Below are 21,479 nucleotides of genomic sequence, written 5' to 3' on the forward strand. Positions count from 1 at the left end.
TTTTACAACAAAATGTACAAAACATTTGAAATGACTTTGATGGCCTATATGACAGAAAATACTTGAAAGGTAAACCTTTTTCAAAATTGCACCCTTCAGGGTACACAAAAACAAATTCAGGAAATATATTAATCCTTTAGGAATCGCTCACACTTGCGATGAAATCGGATGAGTGCAATCTGATAAAAAGTCAGATTGCACTCGACCAAATGTTAAACTATGGGGTAGCTCACATCTCTGAATATTTTCTCACGCCGATTTGGCATGTGAAAACAATCACAGCATGCTGCAATTGCAACTGAGAATCCATGTAAGTCTATAGGTGCATGTGAAACATTGCACCTGAGTGCAGTGCAACTCCCGCAGACGTTGGTAATGGAAGAGATGGAGAGAGTAATTTCTCTATCTCCGCCGCACCTGTGCTCCTATTTTCTGACGTGAAAGAATATGAGCACAGCACACTGACTCTTGACTCATGCTTGCAGCAGAGCTGGAGCTGAGTGTAATTAGCATATTGCATCCTATGTTCTTGCATTGGATGCCATGCACTAATGTGATTCTGGCCTCAGGTGCATCACATGAATTAATACAATGTGGAAGGAAAAAAGTAAATTTAAGTTTTTCCCACAAAAATGTTGCTTCAGGTCCAAATTTTTCATTTCCACAAGGGTAACAAATGAAAATAGACTGCACCCAAAAAGGAATTCATCTAGTGTCATGATGAGCAACTTGAACCCTTAGGTGCTTTACAGAATTTTATAACGTTGAGCAGTGAAAATGGAAAAATACATTTTTCCCATAAAAATTTTACTTTAGCCCCAAATTTTTCTTTTTCACAAGAAAATGGATAATACAATTTGCTGTGCAATTTCTCCCGAATACAACGATAATCCACTTGTGATGGAAAGCTATCATTTGAACACACGGCAGGGCTCGGAAGAGAAGGATCATCATTTGACGTTTAGAGTGCAAAATTGTCTGGAATAGGTAGTTAATGCTATGTCGCATTTGCAGAGCCCTTAATGTAACTAAACAGTGAATGACCTCATTTTGAAAGCTACACACCTGAAGGAATCTATCTGGATGTATGGTGAGCATCATGAACCCACAGAAGTTTCACTGAATTTTAAAACATTGGACTGTCAAAATAAAAAAAATATTTTTTTTCCCTAAAAATGTTGTTTTAGCCCCAAATTTTTCATTTTCACAAGGGTAATAGAAGAAAATGGATCACAATGTATTGTGCAACTACATAGAAACTACATGGTGATGTCAGCAAGGTTACTGCAGTTCATAGGCTGGCTCACACAGAGCTTACCGTGGGAACTACTGCCTGCGACCTGCCGTAATCTTTATTACTTCACCGCTCATCACTGCAGCCGGCTTCTCACAGTACTCTCACTGTGTTGCGGCTTATCTGTTGAGCGGTCACATTACTGATGTCACCACTCACCATACCATCTGCATGTAACTGAGTTTGGCATCATTGTGGGACCTCTTTATTATGGAAATATGGCAGACAGGTAAGTATAACTTTGATTTCTATGGGAATAAATGGCTAAAACAGGGTGGGGAGTGTTTCTATTCGATGAAAGGACTTTTCTGTATGTATTTATTGCTTTTGACTATGGGGTTTGTAATTAGGGTATCTGATAGACATCTCTCCATTACCAGATGACGATGAATAGAATGGGATTCAGAGCCCATCAGCTGGGAATAGCACTAACTGTAATGCTTTTCCCAGGTGCCAGAGCATTTGACCCTGATGGTGCACATGGACTGATGTTACACACGGGCACACAGACACAGATTTCACAGGTACTAGTTTTTCCAGTAACAGAAATATCAGGATGTGAAAAAGAGGTCTTAGGACAGTGGAAAGTTAAGAAGGGAAGGAGCACAATATCGGAGTGCAGATTCACCCAAAAATCGTTTGCTGTTACAATGTCCCATTGGCAGAGCCTCAGAGATGTCAGAACAGCAGCACCCCCATAAGTGACCCGATTTTATAAACTACATTTCTTAATGAAATTATCTCATAGTTCAGTGAGTATATTACCACTTGTGTGTCACAAAATTTTACACCAATGTGCGGTAAGGAAAAAATAATTAAAATTATATCCCTAATGTTGTTATAGACTGAGATTTTACATTTTCACAATAGGAAATAGGTAAAAATAACTACATAATTTGTTACACAATTACTTATAAACATATCAGTTCCCCATATGTGGCTGTTCAATACTGTTTGGCCACATGGCGAGACTCGGAAAGAAATAGCGCTATTTGACTTTTGGAGCACCGATTTTCTTAGAATAGTTTGCAGACCCTATTTGCACAGCCCCTAAGTGTCAGAAGAACACAATTGACCCCAATTTAGAAATTACACCCTTCTGGGAATTTATCTACAGGTGTAGTGACGATTTTCACTCCATAGGTGTTTTCCAGAAACAAGCAGCAATGGATTTTGCCAAGTGAAAATGCAAATATGCTATTGTAGTGCCCATACATTGTTGCCAGCTCATGCTTCTGGAGACACGCACCCTGTAAATGAAGTGGACTATCTTTGCTACAGTAATGCCAAGCATATGAACACCAACTGCAGTTTAGGCACTCTGTGGTGTTCATGAGGAATGGACTTTTGGATTTGGGAGTGCAGATCTCCCTGGATTTCTTTTGGTGGGAGCAATATCACTTTTCCAGGGCCTTTGTGCCATCAGCTGTGGACACCCCCTATATTTCTGTTAACAGATGATGGACGTGAGTAGGGATTTATTTATTGTGACTTAAGTGGAAGTTTTATTGATGGCATTTTAGTTTACAGAACATTTTGGATCAGTTCACATTTATCCTATGTTCTAAGGTGAGCACTTACATTACATTGGGGTTTTCATCGATGGTCGGCATCACACTAGAGAGAAATACGGACATGTGAGAGGCGTTAAAACCACGCATTGCACACGGACCAATGATTCTCTATGGGGCAGCTCCCAACAGCCATATATTTCTCGGCCGTATTTTATGGGCCGAGACAATTGCAGCATGCTGCGATTGTCAGCGTACTACGGCCGAAATACGCCAATGCAAGTCTATGGGAGCGCAAAAAATACGCATTACACACGGACCAGACGTGTGACTTACGAGAAATATGCGCTGGTGTCCTTTAACAAAAGCCGGCAATTCAATGCGCGATACAGTAAAATCACACTGACATGTTTAATAAAGAAACGAAAGAATAGATGTATACACATAGAATACATATATATATCTATATATACATGTCATTGAGACACACATATCTCTCTATATAAAAATGAATGTGTGTGTGTGTATCACCAACCAATCACGAAGCATGTTTCATTTCACCAGAGCTGTTCAAAAGAAGTTGAGCTGTGATTGGTTGCTATAACCAACAGTTTTCCCACTTGACAACACCTCAGCAGACACTGACATGGTGGGAAAAATCTAACATCCCCGAGAACATAAGCTCTCAGCCACTGTCTGCTGTTATGAATGGGTCACCGAGGAGGATGGCAGGAACAGGCTAAGCCACCAGAAGACCAGAGAGGTTGGTAACTAAGCGGATTGCAGACCCCTGATCCTATCCGCACAACTAGCAGTAGCCGTGGAGCGTTCCTACGATGCCCTAGATGCCTCGTCACAGCCGGAGGACTAACTAAGCCTAAAGACAAAAAGATGAAATCTAAACTGCCCTGGAGCAGATCCCCATAGGAATAGACAGCCCCCAAAGATATTGTAACATCAGCGGCGGTGCCCGCAGTTACCTCGCCTGCGGCAGCACCTGCCGCTGCCTCCTTCCGCCCGCGCGCCTCTATCTGCGCGTCCTCTCACCCAGTCTCCCGCTCTGCTGCTTCCCTGAGCGTCATCCTTAGGCCGCGGGCGCGCGCCCGTTCTGCCTCTTCTGCTGGCGGTGGGCGTCACTAGGGGCGGTGCTGGCTGATCACTTCCTTGCCCTAAGGTATTTCAAGCATCCTCTCTGTAGAGAGGACGCCGGATGATTGTGTGTACTCACTCATTATTCAGGTCGCTATAGCTACTCTATAGTTTCTCTGATTGTCTTCCTTCCTGTTCTCCCCAGTCTGCCTCCGCCTCGTCCTGCCTCATATTCCTCTCCTCACTCCCATAGCCGGTCCTCTGGTATTCTGTCTACCTGTTCCGTTTCCTGCCTCCTGGCTCCCCTGCCCTTTACCAGTCTGTCCTTATATCTCCCGCTGGGGCCTCCACGTTTTCACTCCCTCTTCTCCGGAGGCCACTCCTGCTGTCCCTACTAGTGGCTGCTGCCTTGCTTCCTCCTCACCCGCTACCCGCTCGGGTACTCTATAGTTTCCTGGGGCCTACTTAGTCCTTTGAGCCGTCCCTCTCGGTACCGGCTGTCGCGGTTCTGTCCTCTGCGGTCCTGCCCCTAACGGTCCCTGTATAGGGGTCGGTCATCACCTGGCGCGCTTGACCCAGGGGCTCCGGTTCCGTGACCCAGAGGGTCCACTCTCGGGCGTTTTTCACTCCAGAACATCACAGATATATTGTCAGTGAGACAAGATGAGACACAAACACAGGCAGAGAACAGACTGAGCAAACGGTGGGGCCCAAGCTGTCTAGACAAGACAGGATAGAAAAGATACTGTCTGCAATCATGCACAAAAACCATGAAAAAGTCCAACACTACTGATACACAAAAAACCTGAGATTACACGATCTCACTCCCGCTAGATCAGCACTCTGGTATAAACTGGCAGCAAGCAAAAAGATACTAACATAACAGGGGACTGAACAAGCTGCAACATATGAAGCAGGGAGCACGCTGAACCCTAGCAGCAAAACAGAAAGCAAAATAAAGACACAACCAGATTAGATGCAAAGGATTACCAAAAGAATCACTAAGCTGAACCATGCAGATCAGGCAGGGGACAAAAGAGCTCCAAATGCACACTGAGGAAATCACCAGCAACCTCCAAGAGCAGCCAGCTCAATTATATGCTCCCAGCCAGTAATCCCAGGTTTCCAATTATCGTCATCAGGTAGGGAACCTCCATCCACCTTGCCAGCTCCACTGCTCACAGCAACCGCTAAAGGGAGCAGAGGGAGCTTTGGCTCAGAACTCTGAGCAAGAGAATTCACAACAGTCTAACCCCCTGAAAGGAGCAGAGAGCACATGACAGAAATGAATCCCCTCTCCCGTGCCCATATACCCATCACACATCCTCCATCCCATAGGCACATCTTCCCTCTTAAAGGGATCATTGGTATGGAAGTCAGAGCAAATCCATCCAGCGCTTTGGTTTTGACCCCAGGCCTCTCTTAAAGGGATCCCCGGTATGGAAGTTAGGACAGTTCCACTCAGCTCTGTGGTTCTGACCCCAGGGTCTCTTAAAGGGATCATTGGTATGGAATTTAGGGCAAATCCACTCTGCACTTTAGTACTGACCCCAGGCCCTTCTTAAAGGGATCTCCAGTATGGAAGTCAGGGCAATTGCCTTCAAATGCTCTGGTACTGACCCCAGGCTCTCTTAAAGAGATCTCCTGTATGGAAGTTAGGACAAATCCCTTGGCGCTCTGATTCTGACCCCAGGGTTCAATTAAAGGGATAATTGGTATGCAAGTCAGGGCAAATCCACTCAGCACTCTGGTTCTGATCCCAGGCTCTCTTAAAGGGACCCTAAGTACCCTATGTTATTTAATGCACTTGCTTTTTTATTCATTTATTTTTATTAGGGTATATGCATACATTGTTTTTTTCCTTTGGTTTTGCTTGCTTTTATGGCCAATGTGAACATGCTTTTACATCATGCATGTCATTCAATTCTACTTCAGTTCAGTTTTTTTGTTTTTTCTTCAGCATTTTTGTATTCAGTACAAATAGGGTGTGGCCTCCATTCTACTGAGCTGTGTAGTTTATTTAGTCCCTCTGAAGCTGGGTGTCCGTTTGGGACCCAGTTACTCTGCTACTATTCACACTAGGTAGGTTTTAACCGTTAGTGTAGATACTGTCTCAAATGGGTACACCTTGTCGTGGTGGGACAGCTTTATACTTTTTTGATCAAAATAGTGTTTACTAAGTACCCTATGTTATTTAATGCACTTGCTTTTTTACTTATTTATTTTTATTAGGGTATATGCATACATTGTTTTTTTCCTTTGGTTTTGCTTGCTTTTATGGCCAATGTGAACATGCTTTTACATCATGCATGTCATTCAATTCTACTTCAGTTCAGTTTTTTGGTTATTTCTTCAGCATTTTTGTATTCAGTACAAATAGGGTGTGGCCTCCATTCTACTGAGCTGTGTAGTTTATTTAGTCCCTCTGAAGCTGGGTGTCCGTTTGGGACCCAGAGACTCTGCTACTATTCACACTAGGTAGGTTTTAACCGTTAGTGTAGTTACTGTCTCAAATGGGTACACCTTGTCGTGGTGGGACAGCTTTATACTTTTTTGATCAAAATAGTGTTTACTAAGTACCCTATGTTATTTAATGCACTTGCTTTTTTACTTATTTATTTTTATTAGGGTATATGCATACATTGTTTTTTTCCTTTGGTTTTGCTTGCTTTTATGGCCAATGTGAACATGCTTTTACATCATGCATGTCATTCAATTCTACTTCAGTTCAGTTTTTTTGTTTTTTCTTCAGCATTTTTGTATTCAGTACAAATAGGGTGTGGCCTCCATTCTACTGAGCTGTGTAGTTTATTTAGTCCCTCTGAAGCTGGGTGTCCGTTTGGGACCCAGAGACTCTGCTACTATTCACACTAAGTAGGTTTTAACCGTTAGTGTAGTTACTGTCTCAAATGGGTACACCTTGTCGTGGTGGGACAGCTTTATACTTTTTTGATCAAAATAGTGTTTACTAAGTACCCTATGTTATTTAATGCACTTGCTTTTTTACTTATTTATTTTTATTAGGGTATATGCATACATTGTTTTTTTCCTTTGGTTTTGCTTGCTTTTATGGCCAATGTGAACATGCTTTTACATCATGCATGTCATTCAATTCTACTTCAGTTCAGTTTTTTTGTTTTTTCTTCAGCATTTTTGTATTCAGTACAAATAGGGTGTGGCCTCCATTCTACTGAGCTGTGTAGTTTATTTAGTCCCTCTGAAGCTGGGTGTCCGTTTGGGACCCAGAGACTCTGCTACTATTCACACTAGGTAGGTTTTAACCGTTAGTGTAGTTACTGTCTCAAATGGGTACACCTTGTCGTGGTGGGACAGCTTTATACTTTTTTGATCAAAATAGTGTTTACTAAGTACCCTATGTTATTTAATGCACTTGCTTTTTTACTTATTTATTTTTATTAGGGTATATGCATACATTGTTTTTTTCCTTTGGTTTTGCTTGCTTTTATGGCCAATGTGAACATGCTTTTACATCATGCATGTCATTCAATTCTACTTCAGTTCAGTTTTTTTGTTTTTTCTTCAGCATTTTTGTATTCAGTACAAATAGGGTGTGGCCTCCATTCTACTGAGCTGTGTAGTTTATTTAGTCCCTCTGAAGCTGGGTGTCCGCTTGGGACCCAGAGACTCTGCTACTATTCACACTAGGTAGGTTTTAACCGTTAGTGTAGTTACTGTCTCAAATGGGTGCACCTTGTCATGGTGGGACAGCTTTATACTTTTTTGATCAAAATAGTGTTTACTAAGTACCCTATGTTATTTAATGCACTTGCTTTTTTACTTATTTATTTTTATTAGGGTATATGCATACATTGTTTTTTTCCTTTGGTTTTGCTTAAAGGGATCCCAGGTATGGAAGTTAGGGCAAATCCACTCAGCGCTCTGGTTCTGACCGAAATCCCCTCTTAAAGGGATCCTCGGTACGGAAGTGAGGGAAAATTCACTCTACGTTTTGGTACTGACTCCAGGCCTCTCTTAAAGGGATCTCGGGTATGGAAGTTAGGGTAAATCCCTCAGCACTCTGATTCTCACCCCAGGCTTCTATTAAAGCGATCATTGGTATGGAAGTCAGGGCAAATTCACTCAGCGCTCTGGTTCTGATGCCAGGCCTCTCTTAAAGGGATCCCCAGTATGGAAGTTAGGACTGTTCCACTCAGCGCTCTAGTTCTGACTCCAGGCTGACGGGATGATGTGGGATATTAGTGGTAGTTGTCTGGTGGCTCTGGCTGATGGGATGATGTGGGATATTAGGAGTAGTAGTCCAGTGGCTCTGGCTGACGGGATGATGTGGGATATTATGGGTAGTAGTCCGGTAGCACTAGCTGACGGGATGATGCGGGATATTAGTGGTAGTAGTCTGGCGGGTCTGGTTGATGGGACGATGTGGGATAGTGGGATATTATGGGTAGTAGTGCGGTAGCTCTGGATGACGGGATGATGTGGGATATTAGTGGTAGTTGCCCGGTGGCTCTGGCTGATGGGATGATATGGGATATTAGGGGTAGTAGTCCAGTGGCTCTGGCTGACGGGATGATGTAGGATATTATGGGTAGTAGTCCGGTAGCTCTGGCTGACAGGATGATGTGGGATATTATAGTGAATGTGGCTATGCGGAATGGGCTCTACACTCAGCTTTATATACGCGTATATAGATATAATCATTATAATTTGTTATAACTAACCGTAGTTAGTTACTATGCCCGGGCAGCGCCGGGCTCTTCAGCTAGTATATATATTTACATTTCTTACAGTTCTAAAGGCCCCGTCACACTAAGCGACATACCAGCGATCCCGACACCGATATCAAGGAGTCAGGATCGCTGGTAAGTCGCTATGTGATCGCTGATGAGCTGTCACACAGACAGCTTCACCAGCGATCAGCACAGCGATGCCGAGCGCCCGGCATCGCTTGCCATCCTGTAAAAAATAGAATCAAAATAAAAAATATAGTTATTCTCACCTTCCGACGTCGCGTTCAGCCATCCTGCCTCTCTCCACGCTCCGGTCCCAGTGATCCTTTGCACGAATGACCGTGAGATGTCACAGTCTCGCGGGATAACAAAGTCTCGTGGTCATTCGTGCAAAGGATCACTGGGACCGGAGCGTGGAGAGAGGCGGGATGGCTGAACGCGACGTCGGAAGGTGAGAATAACTATATTTTTTATTTTTTTTATTATTTTTTACACCTGATCGCTGGTCTCCCGCCTGTCACACACAGCGATGCGTGCTGGCCAGCGGGAGACCAGCGACCAAAGAAATGTCCAGAGGTTTCTTCCAGCGATCAGCGATACCGGCAGGGGGGCCGCTCGCTGATCGCTGTCACACACAGCGATCTCGCTGGTGAGATCGCTGTTATGTCACAAAAGTTGTGACTCAGCAGCGATCTCGCTACCGAGATTGCTTAGTGAGACTGGGCCTTTAATAGCATAATAGCTGCTAAATCAATTACCGGCTTCAGTAAAATCAATACAAAACCCGACATGAAATGACACATGATTTACATACAGTAAACCATTTCATTTCATGTATTTTTTATATGTCCCTGACTAATAATTAGTTTAGGGTTTGTGTGTAAAATTTAGTTCATCCAGGTGTTAAATTAAGGGGTTAATTCGTTGGAAAAAAATGTGTGGGCTCCCGCGGCAAAATCGCAACCAGAGAGGGAAAGCAGGTGAGTGAGGGCAGATTTTAATAGCCTTGAGCAGGAACATTGTTTTTGTCCCCCCCCCGGCTACAAAAATCTGCCCCCAGACACCCCAGAAAAGGCACATCTATAAGATGTGCCTTTTCTGGCACTTATGCTCTCCATTCCCATTGCCCTGTAGCGGTGGCCAATGGGTTAATATTAATGGGGTATAATATCACCTTGCAAAGCGTCATCAAAGGGCAGAGGCTTGCAGTCATTGTCACAACCTCTGGCCTTTCCCTGAAATGAAGCATCATTAGTGACGCTCGCTTCAGTGGCAGCGCTGTGTCCCTGAGTGTCTTCCTTGTGCAGTGTCTCCCTCAGTACCCAATGCAATGAGCGCAGCATCCTGCCTGTTGTTTGTAAGATGAATAGTAATTAGTTGGCAGCAGAGCGTATTGCTATAAACAGCGTATAGATGCAGTCAATGGTGGATCACAGGCCACATGGCGTCCACAGTGCCTCCATCTGCCTCATTATAGGGAATCTTTCATCGGGGGTTACATTTGCATCATTTATTTCAGAGATTTACACGGAAACCCCAGGGTAAGAGCTCATCGTAGAGCACAAGATAAATGTGTGCCGAGCCTTTCTGAGATCTTTGGGAGGCAGAATGCACAAATCAGTAGGTCAAGAATCAGTTATATATTTAGTGATAATAGGTCTTTATTCTTCAGGTTGGACCAATTACAGCAATACCAAATTTATATGTTAGTTTTTTATGTTTGGATCACACCAAAAAAAAATTTTGATTTCGACTGTTACACCCTGCCTATTGCTGATTCTAACAGGCCATCAAACCTGGCACACTAGGAGGTTATTATTTTACCTCTGGGTGTCATGCTTGCTCATGACGTACTATACACATCACTGGTCATTAAGGGGTTAAATACAAGAATACATTTTGTGAAATAAAACATTGGAACTGTTTTTAGTTCTATTATATTAAATGATTATTTTAAAACCAAAACTGTCCTATACCTACGAGAACAAAAGTTTTTTTTCCCTGGGAGTACAATCAGACATCTCATCAATCACATTGAATAACATTGAATAATCCATATTTTTAACAATGCCTAGTCACCTGAGATTTATCTGAAGTTAATACCATCAAACAATGCAGTGAAAAATGATTTTATTTTCCTTTGTATTTGAGAACCTTGAAGAGCTGAATATTAGCACCGTTTAAAGGAATTCTGTCCTCAATGTATCCTTGACACAAACTCTGCAATTTAGAATTTGTCTTCTGTACAAGTTAATCTTGCCTTTGTTATTATAAAGACTATAGTAAATTTGCTGTATTAACCAAACAGTTTGGTAATATGTAAATTCAAATAAGCAGCTTATCTAGTGCCCTCTCAATTAATAAGTTCTTCCATTTGTGCCTGGTATTCTGTGATAGTATGGTTACATAATGTCAGAGTAAACATGGAGAATCTACATTTTATTTACATGTTCTTCACTGAATTAACCTAAAGTTACATTTAAAAAAAATCCCCTGGTTTCTTGTTACTAGAGAACAGCAAACTATGGCACATACGTGACAGTAGGGCCATGTTCACACCTGCAAAAATAGCTGCTGTTCTGTAAGTGCCTACTCCAAAATAAACAATACTGATCTCCTCTGATTATTCATCTTTCCTGCAGATTTTTATAATGCATTTTTGGTTCAGATTTGACACATTTTAATGTGTTATTTTATTGCAAAAATCTTGGAAATCTGCACGTCCAGGGCCGATTTTAGACAAAGTGGGGCCCTAGGCAAACGTTTAAAGTGGGGCCCCAAATGATAACATTGTAAAATCATACATTTAGGTTACATTACATGAGCAGGATGCGGATACAGTTGGCAGAGGGTCCTGGAGCCAGTGCTGGCACTGTTGCCCCCATATTCAGGGGCCTTATATCGGCCAACGGGTCTGCCACTATTAGCATTACACAGAAGCATTGCTAGGGTCAGAAAAGATTGGGGGGCCCAAGACCCAAGACAAAGAGTTGTCCCCCAACCCCCTCTTAATTTTTTATTTAACACTGCAGATAACACAGCAGGGCTCCCAACCGTCCTAGATCCAGCGGGACAGTCCCGATTTTGATACTCCCACCTGCGCGATTGTAATTTTCCCGCACTGCAAATCAGCAGCCACGCCCACCTGTCATTTCAGAAGGGACTGTGTACTGATCGCCAAACAATTCCCTCTGTGCAAAGCACACTCCAGAACAGAAGCCCTCCCCGGCTCACGTGACCAGACACATGACTGTGACCTCATCCTATGTAACACCAGAGAGAGCAGTAATAACTCTCTGAGAACAGATAATATAGTAGATGTCACCTGCAGTCCTATGTAACACCACAGATAGTCTTACTCTGAAACGCTATGGCTACGCTATGTTCACATGCATTTTTTTCAGTAGCCAAAACCTGTTCTATTGGCAGTAAAAATGTTGCGTTCAAAATACCTGTTTTTCAGCTTGTTTCTTGTGTTCTTTACACTTTTTTCAGCTTTTTCTAAGGTGAGGATGTTTGCTTTGTCTACAGTATGTTTAAGGCCACGTTCACACGTTGAGTATTCGGTCAGTATTTCATATCAGTATGTACAAGTCAAAACAAGGAGGGTGATAAATCCAGAAGTGGTGACGTGTTTCTACTATACTTTTCCTCTGATTGTTCCACTGCTGTTTCTGCATTACAAATACTGATGTGAAATACTGACCAAATACTAAACATGTAAATGAGACTTAATAGTTTATTTCACCAAAACCATTTAAAAAATTGCAGCGAAAAATGCCGTTGCAATATCTGCAGCTTTCATTTTTATATTCTTTCATTGCTTTCTACAGGTGAAAACACACTAAAAGAAGTGACATGCTGCAGATGTAAAAAGTGCTACAGTTCACAAATTCAGTCAGAAAAAAAACAAGCGCATGCAGCAGATTTCGGAAATCTCATATGTTTTGCTGGCACTTTAAAAAGAAGCTTTTGGCCACGTTCATAGGCAGAATTTTTGCAGCTTTTTCTTCTGCAAATAAGAAGTTTACAGCATTTTATAGCACAAGCAAAGACTGAGATTTTCAGAGATCTCCAGCACACCCTTTTATTTTCTCCTGACTGAATTTGACAACTGCAGTGTTTTTTATATCGGCAGCGTGTCACTTCTTTCAGCAATTTTTTTCACCCGTAGAAAGCAATGAAAAAGTTTTAGAAAAGCTGCAAATGTCGCAACGTTGTTTTTTGCTTCATTTTTGGTGAATAAAACTAACTTTATTAAACATGTAATGTAGACAAAATGAATACTATACAAAAAAAAACAGCAAAAGCTCTAAACAGCTCAAAAGCTGCGTACATCCGCAGCATCCAACCCACAGCGGCCAGATGTTACAGCATAGTGGATGAGATGAACACATGTGGAATCACCTGCGTAAGATGGCAGCACTTTAGACGGAGCACATGTCCGCTGCGTCCAAAGTGCTGCCATTTCTGGATCGTCTGCACATACCCTGAAAAATGGGTGTTTTGAAAGCAGTGTTTTTACTGCCAAGAGAGCCGCAGCAAAAAAAAAAAATGCACCAAAAGCGCTGATTCAAATGCACACCTGTACTATATATATATATATATATATATATATATATATATATATATATATATATATATATATATATGGTTTACCCTTGTTATTTCACATGGGAATTCTTTTATTTCTATATCGTAAATCCCCTGATTCAGCAGACAATATCCCTGTCTTGTGTCATCCAGACAGCTGTGACAGGAGGTCGCCATGTCACATTACAAGCAGAGAGTTAGTGACTGTGGTCAGAGCTGATTCTGATCGCTGCTGTATGTGGCTGTGCATCCTGATCCTACAGCAATCAGCACAGAGCTCCGGACTACAGTGAGTAAATCACTGTACTCTGACCTGTTATTGCTGCTCTTACCAGGTTCTGTGGCTTCACTTAGGCATATCCATTCTCAGGACAGTGCTAGGAGCAGCCAAGATCAGGACTCAGGAGGAGACATACAGAGCTGCAGGCATCTTCCTGGCTGTCACTGTGCTGTAATCGGCCTCTCCCCCTCACTCTCAACTTTTAACCTGACTGCAGGGAGAAAGAGACAGGGGGGGCTCAAGGGGCTTTGCGAGAGACACGCCTAGACTTCAGAGCAATGCACAGCATTATTCACTGCTGTACACCCTCTGGGCACTTGATAAATGGGCTGCAGATGCAGGGGGCCCCCTTTGTAGGTGGCGGCACCAGGCATCTGCCTGGCCTGCCTGTCCCAAATGCCGGTCCTGTGCACATCGAAACATTTTCATGAAATGACATCCCATGCGTTTGAACTGTTAGATTAAGCTGACTTTTTTTGCACAAAAACACACATTCATCATCTGTATTTTTAAGACATTTTCATTTGGATCTAATACCTTGAGAAAGGTGCCAGTCCGGAACTGAAACGCGTTAATAATAATAAAAAATAATTCCAAAGGTCTTCATTCTCACAGCTCAGCCTGCCTAAATGTGACGTTCTCCATTTTTGCCATTATACTGTACATCTGGAAGACCCCCTTTCCTCCAGCCACAGGGCAGCAGCAGCGACTTTCCACACTCTTATAAGTACTGTGCCTGAACACAACACCTTCAGGTGAGCACTACCATTGCTCATCACTACTCCTTACCCCCAAAAAAAGAAATCCAGCAAATTTTGCACTCCCAAGCACAAATGCCTCCCTCCTGTGCCTAAACCATATTTAGCATCCACATATTTTGCCCTTCTGTAGCGATAAGAGCCTGCTTAATTTACGAGTGTGAGTGTGAGAGTGTTTCCAGAAGCATGAGCTGGGCACAATGCATTGAGAACTAAAAAGTAAGGGCAGCACAATGGTAGATTTGAATTTTTTACTAAGCAGCATCCACTTCATAATAAAAATTTTAGTATGCAAATTATGACAAAAAAAGAAGCATTGATAATATCCTGGAGCCACCAAGTCAGAATCCTTCATTTTATTTGTTACACCCTGAAAAGTTTCACAAATGTAAGCATCTTCAATTCCTCTAGATTTAATCTGTTTCCAAGGTCTAGATTTTCTTGTTGGTTAAATTCTCCATTCTAGCTACTACAGCAACTAATGTCATCACATTTTCTAGAACAGTTACTAGAACTGTCCTTCTTAGACAAACTAACCCAACCCTTCCCCCACATTTCCAGTATAAAACAAACACTTAAAAGGCAATAAAATTAATGTGTGGGAAGCCCCTGGAATGTTACAAGGATAAAAGATGTGCCGGCATCCTTTCCTCTATAAACACATTGTTAGCATAGCGTATATTAGATAATGTTGCAGCTGAAATATGCCGAAATATAACACATATCTTAATCTATGTATTAGTCATAACTACCAAGCTAAAAAAAAATAAAAGCACTAAAAAATAAATGTAATCTTGGGTGTCATGTAATGACTAATTTTTTCCATTTATGAGTGTCAAAACGCCTGTGCAGTCTAGAAATGTGTCTTTTTCATATGGTTTAACTATTTGTAGAGTATTTATCCTGTAGGTGGCAACTTCCAAAAGGCAAGGGAGAGTCAGTTTTCTTCTTCTTGTCCATTTGTATAGAAGCCTCTCACTTAGCCAAATAAGATATCGATCTCATGCTTTGCACTGATGATGGGCAATACCCTGAAACACATGTCTGCAAACTGAGATTCTGGTTTGGCTTTTTTCCTAAGTCATGTGACAAGGCTCTTTAAAAGGTTGATATTGATTTACTATTAGAAATTTCTATTTCTAATAGGGCACTAGAGTTCTAGTCCTCTTCTAATCTGAAGAGGCAATTTGCACACGAACGTATTGAAATCTATTTCTATTTCAAAACAGTTAATTTACCATAGATTCTAAACATATAGGAAATAGAAAAACTGCAGTTACTCAGCAAAGAATCAAGTTGCTAACTGGAAAAAAATATATCTTTAAAAGACAGAAAATCTCTCTGTTGTGGATCAAAATAATCTTTAAATTAAGTTTTACTATAATATAACATTACTATATATGATTCCTGAATACTCCTTTAACCCCTTCTTGCTCCTTGCCATAACATCATGGAACACAGGGTCGAGCAAACTTTGGAGCAGACTATCACACATGACAGGTGCTGGAGGCATTATAGAGCCGGGCACTGGATAGCTTGCTCTGATTACTGCTGTTTAACCACTTAATTGCCACTGTTAAATCTGTCATTGACATTTAAGTGACACAATTCTATTTTGCCATTGCCCCCAAAATTGCATAGCATCAATGGTTTTCCTTCAAAGCAGGGGCATGCTACAGGCCCCCATCGCCGCCATTTGATGATTCTGAAAAGCACAACCACAGACTGGCCTTCCAGGGAGATTGTAAATTTTACTATATGATGCAACACTATAGGCTGGGCTTAATGAGAGATTGTGAATCTTAGGCTGAGTTCACACGCTGCAATTTTTTCGCGTTTCCGCGGCAGTTTTAACCGCGCGATTTTGTCGCGAAAACGCGAAAAATAAGCATTCCATGCATTCCTATGGGATTCCGCAATGCTGTGCTAATGCTGCAGTTTTTACCACGGCGGAATCGCTTTGCGGTAAAAACCGCAGCATGCTCATTAATTTTGCGGAATCGCGGCGATCCCGCACCCATAGGAATGCATTGTTCCGCTTACTTTCCACATGTGACTGTGCACATCATGCGGAAAGTAAGCAGAACATTTGCGGATGGTACCCACGGCCCGGAGGAGAGGAGACTGTCCTTCGGGCTTTGGGTACCATATCCCTGTAAAAAATAGAATTTAAAATAAAAAATATTGTTATTCTTACCTTCTGACGTCCCGCGCAGCCTTCCCGCCTCTCTCCACGCTCTCGTTCCCAGTAATCCTTTGCGAAAATGCCCGCGATGGTGTCCGTTCTCGCGGTCATTCGCGCGACGTCATCGCGATTTACCGCGAGACGTCGCGATCCCGTGAGAACGTACGTCAGCCGGGCATTTTCGCAAAGGATTACTGGGAACGGCTGCACGGGACGTCGGAAGGTTCCTCTCTATGGTCCTGGAGGCCCTGACCCGGAAATCCTCTCTATGGTCCTGGAGGATCTGACCTGGAAGTCCTCTCTATGGTCCTGGAGGACCTGACCTGGAAACCCTCTCTATGGTCCTGAAAGATCTGACCCGGAAGCCCTATCTATGGTCCTGGAGGACTTGACTAGGAGGTCCTCTCTATGGTCCTGGAGGACCTGACCCGGAAGTTCAAGTGCTCATGCCCTATATCAGGCTGCCTCTTCCTATGAGAGGCGCCTGATTATTGTTGTGCTTCCCTGCTAGGCCTGCGTGGTCTTTACTCGGTCGCTCCCTGTATTCAACGCCCCTGCACTCTGCTCTGTGGTGCGTCTTCACACACGCTCTGTGCCTGTACTTTGTCCCGTGTCCTTTAGCTTGCCTAGTGTGTCTTTCTTATACTCTTCCCTATCATGCTCCTTTAGCACAAGCTTTGCATCCCTATACTCTTCCCTGTTGTGCTCTCTTGCACAAGCCCTGTTTCTGTATTATGCTTTGCCGTGCTGTCTAGCATGCGCTGTGGCTCTGTACTCTGCTTTGTGCTCTGTACCATACCCTGCCTTGTGCCTCGTGCCTGTACTCCGCTTCGTGCACTGTACCATACCTGGTCCTGTGCTCTGTGCCTATACCTTGCCTTGTGCTATATTCATTCTTGAACTCTGACCTATCGTGCTTCCTTAGCACATGTCCTGTCTTTCCTCCTGGTACATGTCCAGCCATGTTTCCTAGCACATGTCCTGTCTTTCCTCCTGGTACATTCCCAGCCATGCTCCCTAGCACATGCCCTGTCTGTCTTGTACTCTGACCTATCGTGCTCCTTTAGCACAAGCTCTGTTTCTGTACTACTCTTTGCCGTGCTGTCTAGCATGCGCTTTGGCTCTGTACGCTGCCTTGTGCTCTGTACCATACTCTGCCTTGTGCTTTGTGTCTGTACTCTGCTTCATGCTCTGTACCGTACTCGGCCCTGACCTCTGTGCCTGTACTCTGACTTGAGCTTTATTCTTACTCTGACCTGGCGTGCCTTCTAGCACACACCATGCCATGAACCCTGGTGTGCCTCCTAGCAAGAACAATACCTTGAAACCTGGCGTGCCTCCTAGCACGCATCATGCCTTGAACCCTGGCGTGCCTCCTAGCACACACCATGCCTTGAAACCTGGCGTGCCTCCTAGCATGCACCATGCCTTGAAACCTGGCGTGCCTTCTAGCACGCACCATGCCTTAAACCCTGGTGTGTCTCCTATCACGCACCATGTCTTGGACCCTGGCATCCTTTACCCTGGACCCTGGCATGTCTCCTAGCACACACAATGTCTTGGACCCTGCCGTGTCTCCTAGCACACGCAGGACCCGTGCCCTGTACCTTGGACCCTGAGGTGTCTCCTAGCATGCACCATACCTTGGACCCTGGCATGTCTTCTATCACGCACCATGTCTTGGACCCTGGCATGCCTCCTGCACGTGCCTCACTTTGCTTTGTACCCACCGTGCCCTCGTGACTATGGCTTGTATTGTCTCATACCTGGCAAAACCCTGTGACCATGCTTTGCACTTGCTTGTACCCTGCACATTCTCTGCAACTAGACATCCACACTTGTGTCTTCCGTGAGCCGGCCAACTGGTTCAAGCAGTCATGGTGGCTTACCCCCATGGGCTTGCCTCTGACACTCCCTGTAAAGGGGGTGGTCTTCACTAGGTCAACTCAGTGGGTGGGTGCCACAACCCAGAGGGTCCACTCCAGAAACCTTCACAACATCATTGTCACCATGGCAACCATTACGACATCATCAACATGGCAAACTATTATGACATCATTGCAGCCATGGCAACCCATTATGACATCATCTTCACCATGGCAACCATTCTGACATCATCATCGCCATGGCAACCCCTATTATGACATTATCGTCACCACGGCAACCATTATGACATAACTGTCACCATTGCATCCTAATATGACATCAGCGTCGCCACGGCAACCATTATGACATCATAATGCAGGGCGGGGCTTGATACACACACATACACACACAAGCCTGGGCATAGTAACTAGCTGTAGTTAGTTATAACAAATTATAATGATTATCCTTCATCCCATAGTCCAGTGCCCATATAACCATCATCCATATCTGCCATCCCATAGTCCCATGCCCATATACTCATCATACACATCCTCCATCCCACAGTCCAGTGCCCATATACCCATCATACATATCCTCCATCCCATAGTTCCGTGCTCATATTCCCATCATACACACCCTCCATCTCATAGTCCCGTGCCCATATACCCATCACACATCCTCCATCCCATAGTTCCGTGTCCATATACCCATTATGACATTTTCGCCATGGCAACCATTCTGACATCATCATCACCATGGCAACCATTATGCCATAAATTAATTATTTATCCCAGCAGGCTCCAACTTTCAGATCAGCATTTAGTGAGTAGGGGATGTAACTACTCTCTGGACTGACTCACAGCCGGCCGGTGTGAGATGTGGTTATAGCCGCTGCTTATTAAAGGGAATCTGTCAGCAGGATTATGCACAGTAACTTACACACAGTGTCAGGTCGGCGCCGTTATACTGAATAAATGATACCTTAGTTGATTAAATCTGTCTTGTTTTTGTTTCTTAATCTTTATTTTCAGCTTTTTGCTAATGATATACTCATGCCCTAAGGCGGGGTTCATGTATGTGGTGCTCTGATTAGATATTCATAATGCAGATAGCTGACAGGTCACTGATCCCTCACTGACCTGCCCCCTAGTTTGGATAATGAATACCATCACACAGTGAATAAAAAAAATCCTTCTGCAGGCTGTTGCCAGCTGTGGCCCCCTGCACTTCTGCATAATCACATGGTTACTGTGAACTTAATCCCTTTTGCAGATTTACTTGAGTGATTTAACACAAAAATGAAAATAAAGATTAAGAAACAACCATAAGACAGATTTCATCAACCAAGGTATCATTTCAATCAGTATAACGGCGCCGACCTGACACTGTCTGTAGGTTACTGAGCACAATCCTGCTACATGTTCCCTTTAAGCCATGACTGAAGGCGAGCCGGCCACACCTCTATGACTGAAAGTCAAAGGCTGCCAGGAGGATTAAAATAATTTCCTCCTTTCAGTGCAGTGAATGGGTAGCTTTGCACGTTATTAACTCCATATCTGCAGGATAATAGCATTTGGGAACATGACAAATTCCCTTTAATAAAATCTTTAGCATGGGATGCAAAGAACAAGCTCTCCTTCAGGTCCATTAACGCTGGGTCTTGAAAAATTGCCACTTTTTTGTAAATTTGCTATGACTGCGATTGTACTGATCTGAAGAATCATGTTACCAGGCCAATTTTTCTTCAGAATGAATGTTGGAAAAACAAAACCCCAAACAAGAATGACAGGATTGTAGGTTTTTTTCAACATTAAACTCACTTGGAGTTTTTCCCCATTTTTCAGTATATTATGTAATGAAATGGATGGTGTCATTCGAAATTTCAACTCATATGGTTGTCAATGTAAAAATAAAATACAGAGAGTGAAATATGTTTTGAACACTTCATCAATTTTCTAAGTAAATATATTTCTAAGGGCTCGCTCACACGAGGGTATAAATCGGACGAGTGCAATCTGATTAAAAATTGGATCGCACTAGGGCCAATATTATACTATGGGGCAGGGCAGAGCTGAATTATTTTCTTACGTTGATTCAGCATGAGACAACAATCTCAGCATACTGCGAGTTCATGTGAGAATATGATCGCATGCACCTATACAAGTCTATGGATGTATGTGAAACATCAGACTGTGCTCGGATGTCATCCAAGTACAGTCCGATTAACGCGGACGCTGGCAATGAAGGGGATGGAGAAATTACTTTCTCCGTATCCTCCACACCTGTGCTGTGATTCTCTCATGTGAGACTATCGGAGCACAGAGCACTGACACTCGGCTCAAACTCTGAAAAAGTATGAGCCAAGTGTCATTTGCATAATCAACCCGGGTCTCTCTCAAGAGAGAATATACACTCGTGCAACCCCGGTCTAATGGAACTCTTGGCATGAAATTCTCACCAGATGTCGGTAACAACCTATCCAACCCACACAGTCAAAAAAATCAAGCCATAGATGTCCAGTTATTTCTACTGGTGAGGAATGACATTTAATTTATCCCAAGGTATAAAACATTGAGCACATGAGAGAAAGTGAATTTTACTTTCATCTCTGGATACTGTTTGGTATATTATAGATTCTTTTATTTGTGTACAATAAAATAATGTAATCTTTAATAAAATATAGGAATAGTATGTTTTTCCACAAGCTCCTGAAGGAATGCACTGTGGAGTTCTCTATACAATTGTGTCAAGGCATTTAGGAAAAGTAACCTGAATAGCTGCCAAGTTCTTCTGCTCCTGGGACGGTGCCTCATGGACAAAGCGTAACCAATTGGAATGGCGTGGATTTGTGGCATCTAAGATATACAGTACTTCGCCTTTGTTTCCCCGGACCTGGAAAGAAAAAAAGAATAATTTAAACACATAATGTTTTCCTTCAGAAAAGAAAAATGGAATACCACTGACAAAACAAACTATGTACAACTCCTCAAAGACCTATTAACAATTTTCATGACACTTGGATTCACCGTGAGAATACGGCCTTCATCTCGTCATTTAAGAATCGTGACCGATTATCTTTTTCAATAAAAAAAGGAAAGACAAACAAAACTGTTTTGAATTAAAAAGAAAATGGAAATAAAAACATTTATAGACATATGCTAGGCACATCCACACGAGCAAGCCTTCGCTATTTA

The 21,479-nt window shown here is 42.9% G+C and overlaps 1 protein-coding gene across 1 annotated transcript in view; it reads right to left on the reverse strand.

Moving 5' to 3' along the window:
* The window catches only part of PRDM5 (PR/SET domain 5), a 462,601-nt gene that overhangs the window by 364,962 nt on the left and 76,160 nt on the right, over positions 1–21,479 (reverse strand). Inside the window, exon 4 of the mRNA XM_073571995.1 lies at positions 21,055–21,177. Coding sequence (XP_073428096.1) covers positions 21,055–21,177 — 123 coding nt within the window. The remainder of the gene's footprint in view (positions 1–21,054; positions 21,178–21,479) is intronic.

This window comes from Dendrobates tinctorius, unplaced genomic scaffold (genome assembly GCF_039654945.1).
Source record: "Dendrobates tinctorius isolate UK_male_01 unplaced genomic scaffold, ASM3965494v1 ptg000030l, whole genome shotgun sequence".
NCBI lineage: Eukaryota > Metazoa > Chordata > Amphibia > Anura > Dendrobatidae > Dendrobates > Dendrobates tinctorius.